Below are 10,096 nucleotides of genomic sequence, written 5' to 3' on the forward strand. Positions count from 1 at the left end.
TCTCCAACCCTATTCAGTAGACTGTGCTCCACCCCTCCGGCCAGCCCCACAGGTGAGTGAATAAAATGCTCCCAGGAACAGTTTTAAGTAACGGGCTAGCTTGCTAACTTGCAGCATGAGTGGTTGTGACTAATGTATTGTTGTTGTCGTTGTTGTTGTTGTTGTTGTTTATATATGTTGTGTTATTTACAGCCCATGGCGGACATGCCTCCTATCAGCGGGTGCCCTCCTTGTGGCTAGAGGGAGCCACCTCCCATGACAAGCTCAATAGCAGCCTACCCTCTGTCAACTGTGGGCCCTGGTAAGATGACTAGGGATGGGTACCTTTCACATTTGAACCGATACCGGTACCGGTACCTGTGAATCGATACCGGTACCCAACGGTACCTTTTTTCTGTACTTTAGTCTCAAGAAATTTTATTTACCTACCTCAGTCGTAAAAAAAAGAAAAATCCAAACTTCAAATAACTACAATTTCGACAGTTTTCGGCTTGTCATTGCTCCGACTGCTTTGTTGTTGAATCAAGTCAAATCTTAGGTACTGTAAGCATATATTGTGCGTGTGAACGTTGACATGAAAAGAAAAAAGTAAAAAAAAAAAAAAAAGTAATTTTTTTTTTTTTTTTTTTTTTTGGTATCTCACTTGATTCGATACTCGGTAGTACCGACGTGTTTCGGTTCGGTACCTCGAAAGTACCGAATTCGGTACCCATCCCTAAAGATGACACAATCATTTTCTTCAAGACTGCACTCTATATGGTGTTCAGTTGTCTGGAATGAAGTCCTCATAGACTGAACCACAATCACGTGGATTAAGCACAGAATTGTATTTAATGGTGGAGTCTACATGGTCCTCATTGACGTACCCCATCACATTGAGGACCATGTAGACTCAACCATTAAAGGAACACTCCAACATTATGGTAAATGCGCTTTTCCATTATGCTTAGAGTAAGACAAGAAGGTAGATACCAGTTTCCTCTCTGTGCATTCAGTAGAAAGCTAACCGGCTGCATGCTAGCTTAGCTTAGCACAAATGAATGGAATCGGATATGGACTAGCTAGCCTAGCTGTTAGCCAAAAACACCTCTCCTCGGAGTTAAGCTAGGCTAGTGGTCCGTATCCACTTCAATTCATTTGTGCTAAGCTAGGCTCGCTTGCAGCTGTATAGCTTTCTACTGAACACACAGAGAGGAAATTGGTATCTATCTTATTGTCTGACTCTGGAGAAGACGGTAAGTGTGTTTACCATCATGACGCTTGTAGGTGCCACTTTTGAGAAGAGACTCCAGGGACATTCTTGATGAAACCATTAAATGTCCCAACGACCTGTCGGTGTGTCAGGTCACCTTCACCTAGTCAAGCGCTTTCGTCCAGAATGTCCCTTGTGTCTCTCCCCAAATGCCATGTACAGAAGCAGCAGAGACAAAAAAGGGTGCCTTCTGGGGGCGCCCGAGTGGCACACCGCATACTGCGTAGCAGACCTACGCTGTTAGGAAACGGGGGGGAAAGTAGAACCCAATATGCGGATTGACGGAGGAGCCCCAGAACTGCAGAATGATAGGAGAACGGAGATGGTGGTTGCTCTTCACAAAACGTAGTGTTCTATATTTATTTTTAGAACCAAGAGAGCAAGGGTATATTACAGATACCAAAACAAAAGAACGACAGCAGACATGACAGGTACGGGAACAAGGAGGTATGATGCCACACAGGAAGTGAGGACAGAACACACTAATATACACAGACTAATTATAATTGGCAACACCTGGCCAGGCCGCCTGTATCAGTTCCGCAACCGTTTCCATTTCCGGGGTAGGCCTGATTGGCCGAGACGGCCACGTGACGCGCGTGGCACGCCCCCGCGGCAGCAAGCGCGCTACTGCTGGAGTTCGCCTCGCCTTTCACATCGCTGCCGTTGGCGAAAGCAGGATGAGGCGAGAGCGTAGATTTCGCTGTGTATCATTTAATCATTTAACATTTGAAAGGCATACATTGTTGTCATACAGAAGTACAGAATACTTTTATCCAAAATGCTTCTTACTGTTACACTGTTAGAGACTGTGCTAGACAAATGAATTACTAATTCGGTCAGAAATAACGTAACTAATAACGTTAGTATAGTAAGCACTGCTTATATGCTTATTATGTCTGCGGGGTACAGTAAACGTTTCTCCCGGTACATTCTGAAGAGCACACCGCTGTATGTTGGAGAACCAGCGGTCTTCCGCTCCTCCTCACTCGAGTGAGAGAGCCCCTCGCACGGCTTTGCTCTCTCACTCAAGTGAGGAGGAGCGGAAGACCGCTGGTTCTCCAACATACAGCGGTGTGCTCTTCAGAATGTACCGGGAGAAACGTTTACTGTACCCCGCAGACATAATAAGCATATAAGCAGTGCTTACTAACGTTATTAGTTACGTTATTTCTGACCGAATTAGTCATTCATTTGTCTAGCACAGTCTCTAACAGTGTAACAGTAAGAAGCATTTTGGATAAAAGTATTCAGTACTTCTGTATGACAACAATGTATGCCTTTCAAATGTTAAATGATTAAATGATACACAGCTAAATCTACGCTCTCGCCTCATCCTGCTTTCGCCAACGGCAGCGATGTGAAAGGCGAGGCGAACTCCAGCAGTAGCGCGCGTGCGTCACGTGGCCGTCTCGGCCAATCAGGCCTACCCCGGAAATGGAAACGGTTGCGGAACTGATACAGGCGGCCAGGCCAATCCAAAACACAGAACAAACAAACACCAAACTAGACACAAAAGCAATGTCACAACAACAACCAAGGCAATATCACAAACAACAGCCAGACAGGAGGACGACATTTAAACAAGGGAAGGAAAAGCCCAGGACAACATACATGAAGAAATTAACTCAATTACTGTTAACCAACACAAAATGGTGGTCTGCACCATCTGGTGGTGCCCGCTAGATGGCGCCATGAGACCACTGGAGGGAGGTAGGAGACCAATGTTCACATTGTCCTCCCTGGAACCGTTACATACGCAGCCGACCTGGGTGCGCCTCCCGCTCCCGGACGGATTTGCCGTATGTCCACCCCCACATCCTCTCCCGTTCTCCCTTTCCTCTGTCGGTCATGTCTGACCATAAAAGCTGTAAAAAAACGCATGGGCGGCTACGTGGCGTAGTGGGCAAGGCGCTCGCCACGAATGACGGAGACGCTGGGCTTGCCTGTTCGAGCCCAGCGCTCCACATTGCTTTCAGTTTAGCTGGTCGTTCATACTAATACACATTGGCCGTATTACACTATTACGGGGAGGGAAACTGATGGGTGGGGATCGGGCGTTGTGGACAGCGACTCCTACAGGTCGGTTGGTGCGCCTGCGCAGTAGAATCAGGAAGTGTCGGGGGCAGCGTGAGCCTCCCACGCGTTACTCCTCGCCACTGAGAGATCGAGCTGCGCAGGTGAAAAGATGCGACTGCTGTTACCTCAAGTACCGGAGGGGACTTGTGCTATGTATGACTTAGTCCACATTGCAGCCGGCTTGTGGGAGGCAAGAAACAGCGTTCGTGACAGGGGAGGGTTGAATTGGATGATACGAAATTGGGATGGGAGAAAATATAGAAAATGGGAGAAAAAGTGGACCAAACAAAAAAAGCTGTAAAAAAACGCTAAAATAAAATAAAGTTTAAATTAAAAAAGGGTGCATTTTATACACTTTATAGTATACATAGATGTTCCCTTCGGTTTGACTAAGCATATAGCATTGCTGTATTTTCCTGTAGTTGTTGAAATGTTATTGTTTGGAGGCGTCCTGAATGAAATGTATTGCCCTTTTTAGGTACAATGACAGTAACGGGAACAGCCGGGTCCCCAGCCCCACCCCCAGCATTTCAATGTCCAATCAGAGGGGTTCGCGGCCAGTGTCACTCACAGTGCCCTCGCTACTGGGCAAAGACACCACCTCACTCTCGCATGGCAGCGCAGGCAGTCTAGTGGAGGCGGTGAGTGTGAGTGTGTGTGTGTGTGTGTGTACCAGTGTGTTTTGATAAACGTCCTGCCTGTTAATGCTTGAAAATGTGCCCAATCAGAGCAACGCGGAAGGACAACTTGCTCGTGGGAAGTATAGACGCAGCCAGGACGTGTGGTGAAGTTGATATTTAGCCGGTAAAGCTAGTATGACATCATCCTTGGTATCAATGGATCCCTTATCTACATAGAACAACCTTATTGTGATAAAGGTTTAATGGTGCTATAGAGATAACATTTCTATGTAGAGTAATCTCTTTTTAATAATACATCCACAGAGCTTTTAGAAAGGTGCGGAATAAAAGTATTGCTTGAATTGATAATATTTTTTTTTATTGGCGGGTCCAAAATGAATGTTGCGTGCATGTATCCTCTCCCTACTTCCAATTTCCCCATGTGGAATGCACCTGATTGGATAAATCACAAGCACCTGTGCTCTAGTGCGACATATAGTGGCAGAATTTTATCTATAGTACCTTTAACCCTCTCAAGCCAAGTGCCGGGACATTCTCTTCTCTCTGTCAAAATGGAAAGTGTCTTTCTCAGTTGCCCGCAGGCTGACTGGCAGTGCACGGAAGTACGGCCTAGAATCTTGAAATATCTAGATCGGTTTATTTCTCTTTTCCAAATACATCTAATCCCCTGCATCTATGTATCTGTCAGTGAGCTTTTAGCCTATAGCCAATGGAAATGCTAGAAATGGTCATGTGGACTGGGAGGACCAATGGGAAATTCCTATTGTTTCTCTATACTCCAGTGCACTCCACAGACCGGGCCGTCAGACAGACACATAATAGAAGATAGAGAGAGGAGCTTGTCCCTGGTTTTATAGTAAAATGGCAAAAATACATGAACATCGGTATAATGTTCAACAAGCATTGGAACTTGTTGTGGATGTTGAGGATGATCCAGATAATATAAATGAAAAGGACTGTGAGCCAGAATGCTGGGACAGTGATGATGATGACAATCATAGTGAAGGATTTTATGCTTTTGAAGCTATGGTTTGAAGTAGTCTACGCTGACTATATAATTTATTGTGCAACTATGCTATTTAATAAGATGCAGAGAGGGACATTGATAGTGTGTGTGTGTGCATGTGTGTGTGTGTGTGTGTGTGTGTGTGTGTGTGTGTGTGTGTGTGTGTGTGTGTGTGTGTGTGTGTGTGTGTGTGTGTGTGTGTGTGTGTGTGTGTGTGTGTGTGTGTGTGTGTGTGTGTGTGTGTGTGTGTGTGTGTGTGTGTGTGCACGTGTGTGTGCGGAGGGGGGGTAAATTGCATGGAGATATTTGTCCAAATAAGAAGGAAACACCAAAATGTATGTATTTTCACATTGTCTGCTAAGAAAACGCCCAGAACAATATCCAAATAAATGGCACAAGCACTCACTGAGGAAAACACCTACATTCATTACATGTTGAAACAACAATAGTTCCCTGGTAAAATATGGAGTTATTCAACAAAACACTCACTGGATGTTTTCTTTTTATGTCAAATATTGTATGCTCTTGTCGTAACTTATGTAAACATACTAGGTTAGTTACAGTATACACAGTTTGCTAAATGAAGAGAGGAATGGTGAAATAGGCCTTCCCCCCAAATGAGATTGTAGTCCACAACAGAGCTAGAATTTAACATTGCTTTATTGTCTGAGGCCCAAGTGGGAGAAGAGGATTAGACATACAGGGATTAATCATTTAACAAATAATGAATACATGGTTATAGATACTTTCACATTCCTGGAGCCCATCAAATTGGCTTTACACATCTAGTCAAACAAGTCTATACTCACATATTCACATGGTTGTCAATTGAAGAAATGTGACTGGGTGCCTGACCTAACCTCTAACACTTTTAGATCTGGTTTTTATACTCAATATGACATCACTCACTGTCTGGCCTTGTCTGGCCAATCAAAAGTTACCTCTGAGACATTTGTCTCCCTCCTGAGCCTATCTTACCAAGTATGGTTGTGTCATTTCACACCTGGCGTCCTGTGGCATCTGCTGGCCACAGTCATGAGAGGATGATCCCTCAAAGTAATTTCTTGTGTAACACTTGAATAATAAAACATTTCTAAGATGTATCTTTAATATAATGAATTATATATATATATCCAGAACAATGTATTCGTTACCTATATTTCAATACCAGACAATCTATATGAGATAACACAAGCCTGTTTTTACCAGACTGAACCTTTGTAATTATAACTGTGATAAATATACCAGGATTCTTGATTCTAATTATCTATATAGATGTTTCTTGGTTTCTTTATAGAGTTGTTAATCCAATCAAAGCCAATCAAATATCATGCTTATTCATTCCAATTTGAAGCATGTCCTGTTTATTAATGATCCTTACTCCTGTCTTATAATGTCAGAGCCAGTATCTGGTCTTCATGCAGCTGTCTCTGCTGAAATCTGGTCCCGCTGAGGTGTGATATTTAGTCTCTTTGTATTGGCGTTGATTACATTACCATTCTCTATTGTCTGTGTTTCTCTGAGAGTATACAGTCAGCAGATTCCCACGCTAAGCGTAGTGAAATTGTGTGTCATGATCTAATCCTTCAGGTATTCTATATTTAACGCTACAGTTCAATACTAAGCAGTCTATATTTGAATTAAAGGGGAACTATTTTACTATTTCTTTCACTATTTGGGCACTTTTACACAATTCCTGTGAGTCTATGGAACACCTCTGTAATATATATATTTTTTTTATTCATTGTTTTGTATTTCTAATCAAGTCCTCAAAAACAGCATTTTTCTACCTCAAGATTTCAAGCTGTTTTGAGCCTGGGCTCCTAAACCACTGCGCCGGGCCTGCTGAGCGTCGTGTTCGCCTGAACATTAACATGCAGCGGTGACTATATGACATCACATATAGGCACATTTTCAAACGACTCAGTTCAGTGAGGGTGAATATTGTGAGAGGAGAATTGGAAGAATGCGCCAATATGAGAATTTTGAGACATAGATCATATTAATATAAGTTCACATAGCTAGGAAACAATGCTAAACACTCAAAAAGGCCATTTATAAGATAGTTCCCCTTTAAACTATCATAACAGACATTGGCATTTACAGTGATGGACCAACAGCCTGCTTGGCAGTTACTTAGAAGTTTAAACTAATACTTTTGAAATAGTTCTCTATAGACTCTCTGTCTGTTTACACAAAATAACAGTTGTCCTCGTGGGGGTATTTTGCTCACAGCATCCTGTTTGTTGTTCCAACCTGTTATTTGGCATTCCAGCTATCGCCTAGTTCACACAGTATTTGAAATTAAACAGTTGTTCAAGTCAATGCAATAATGCATACAACACTCTCTTATCGTATCTTACCTTATCTTATGTAAATAGTACAACGTTCTTGTGACAAACAGTGTAACAAGTTCATCATCTCTCTTCTTTTCTACAGATATTAATATCAGAGGGCTTGGGCCGCTTCGCCCAGGATCCATCCTTCATCGAGGTGACCAAGGCGGAGCTGGCTGATGCCTGCGACATGACCATCGAGGAGATGGAAAATGCTGCAGACAACATCCTCAACGGCAACTCCACCACCTCCACCACCGCCACCACCACCTCCACCTCCCAACCCAGCCCCAGCCCCAACGGAAACCTCCTCCCCTTCCATTCCACAACACACAGGGACCGTGTTGCAGGTTCGGAGGGAGTAGAAGAGGTGGGAGGAGGGGTCCCGATCCACGGGGCCTCCTCTGTAGAGGAGGAGCGGGAAGAGCTGCTGGGAGGAGAGCGAGGAGGAGAAGAGGAGGAGGAGCAGCAGGAGGAGGGGGAGGAGGAGCAGGAGGAGGAGGAGGGGGAAGGAGGGGAGGGCTGTCACAGAGGCTTGATGGTGATTGGAGGAGGAGGAGGAGAGAGGAACAGCGGCCTATTAGAGGATGAGGATATGGAGTGTGTGACAAGTTTGTAGGGGCTGATTTGATGGATTTAATTGGTCCTATGCCCCTATGACATCATCAGAGACTGATACTTGGCAGCACTGGGTAGCAGTGCCATGGCTGTGTCTGTCTGTCCCCCCCCCCCTACTCTCTTTTTTTATATATATACACACACACACACACATACAGACACACAAACAAACACACTCTCCCTCTCTCTCTCTCTCTCTCTCTCTCTTTCTGCCGGATGCAACCTTTTTGGGACAATGGCGGCCAGCGACACAAACTAAAAACTGACATGTTTGTGACAATTTCATTGATTTGTTTATTTTTTGCGTTGTGTGTGTGTGTGTGTGTGTGTGTGTGTGTGTGTGTGTGTGTGTGTGTGTGTGTGTGTGTGTGTGTGTGTGTGTGTGTGTGTGTGTGTGTGTGTGTGTGTGTGTGTGTGTGTGTGAGAGTGTAGAAGACTGTACCGTATACTGTGTGTGTGTATGAGTGTGAGACATTTGACTGTGTGTGTGTGTGTGTGTGTGTGTGTGTGTGTGTGTGTGTGTGTGTGTGTGTGTGTGTGTGTGTGTGTGTGTGTGTGTGTGTGTGTGTGTGTGTGTGTGTGTGTGTGTGTGTGTGTGTGTGTGTGTGTGTGTGTGTGTGTGTTCTCCACGTGTCTGAGTGCGTCTCTAAAGTGCCTCACAGTGTCACCGTGTTCTTGAAGTGAGAGTTAGACGGCAGGAGGACAGGAGAGATGAGCAAAAAGAAGGAAAAACAAAAACAGGAAGGAAGGAAATACAAACAGGAAGCAGAAATGAATGTTTGGAGTCGACACTTGTATGTTTATCATTTTAATCTCCTATATGGCAATCTTTGCCGTTTTGGATATTGTTGTGTGTCCGGCCGCCGCCTGGCACCCGGGTCGGGGACAGCGGACCAGCTAGGGGTTAAACACGGACCACGCCCCACTAAAGGTCAAAGGTCAATCCCACTTCCTGGTTCGCTGATGATGATGATGATGATGATGATGATTATGCGCTGTATTGAGTAAACAGGGGCTAGGAAACCCTGTTTGAAACCTCTTGGCTCCTCCTACTCGTCCAAAGCTGGGAACCTTGGAGCAAATCCCTGCCAGCCAGGGGGGGGGGGGGGGAAGGCTTTAGCTGACGGACCATCCCCAGCCAAAAGGAAGGGTTTGAGGGACAGACCAGCAGTCATTAAAGGGCTGCTATAGAGGTCATTGGATAGAGACACTTCCTGGCCGTCAGGAAGCCAGCCAGCCTCTTATCCTGCTGACCAATGGGGAGCCAGCTGGAGACAAACTAACCCGCCTGTCACCTTGACCTAGCTCTGTCTTTTCCTCTATGCTTCCCACTTGGACCACGGCCACTTCCTGGTCCTCCGAGACAGGGGATCTAACCACGGCGGCTAAAAGCAGCAACAGCGGGGCGTCCCTTCGCTGCCACATACCTCGGCCTCCCGCGCCCCTCCTTCACTCCTCGCCACTCCTCCTTCCTCCTCCCGCGCTCCCCCCCCCCACTCCTCCTTCCTCCTCTCTCATCTCTGGTTGTTCTTACCGTCCCTCTCCTTCTCATCTTCGAGGTTGAGTTGCTTTTTGCTTTTCAGCCCCCCCCCCCCCCCCCGGGGGGCGTCATGGAGGAGAAAGGGGATGATGGAATAATAGAGAATAGTCTGGACACGGCTCTACAGAGGGATCTATCCACAAATCGAGCTTACTTCCTCTCCGAGGCCCTCCTCTTCCTCCCAGCGTGGAATCCTATTGGATGACAACCACACACTCTCTCTACAGGCCACCCCCGCCCCCACCATGTATTTAATGGGTCAGTATTGTGCAAAACTGGCTAACCATGACTTTTTTTTTTTTCATGATGTTATCTTGGTTTAATTTATCCTTAATTTGTTTGCACAAATGGGGTGCTGGTTCTAATGATGTTTTTTTTTTTCTTTTGACTTATTTTAGGAGATTTTAAGACGTTTAAAGTATTGGCGCCTGTGAGAGCAGGGTGTAGTGTTTTTGCGTGCGCGTGTGTATACTATATGTGACTTTAAGTACTGTATGTATGTATGTATGTACGAGTGTATGTCTGAGAGATAGTGTGTGTATATCTAAAAGGGGGTCTCTCCCTATCAGTATGCACCTTTTACAGATTGTATCTATTTATTTATTTATTTTTCCCAGGAGAGAA

At 45.1% G+C, this 10,096-nt stretch overlaps 1 protein-coding gene across 1 annotated transcript in view; it reads left to right on the forward strand.

Annotated features, from left to right (window-relative positions):
* cacna1c (calcium channel, voltage-dependent, L type, alpha 1C subunit) overlaps window positions 1-7,933 on the forward strand; it is a gene marked incomplete at both ends in the record, with an annotated part of 188,360 nt that extends 180,427 nt beyond the window's left edge. Inside the window, 4 exon segments of the mRNA XM_084331098.1 lie at window positions 1-52; window positions 193-301; window positions 3,810-3,972; window positions 7,418-7,933. The exon segment at window positions 1-52 is cut by the window's left edge and continues 45 nt beyond it. Of these exon segments, the coding sequence (XP_084187224.1) occupies window positions 1-52; window positions 193-301; window positions 3,810-3,972; window positions 7,418-7,933 (840 nt within the window).
* Between the last annotated feature and the right edge of the window lie 2,163 nt (window positions 7,934-10,096).

Source organism: Notolepis coatsorum (assembly GCF_963971535.1).
Source record: "Notolepis coatsorum genome assembly, chromosome: 15".
NCBI classification, from domain to species: domain Eukaryota; kingdom Metazoa; phylum Chordata; class Actinopteri; order Aulopiformes; family Paralepididae; genus Notolepis; species Notolepis coatsorum.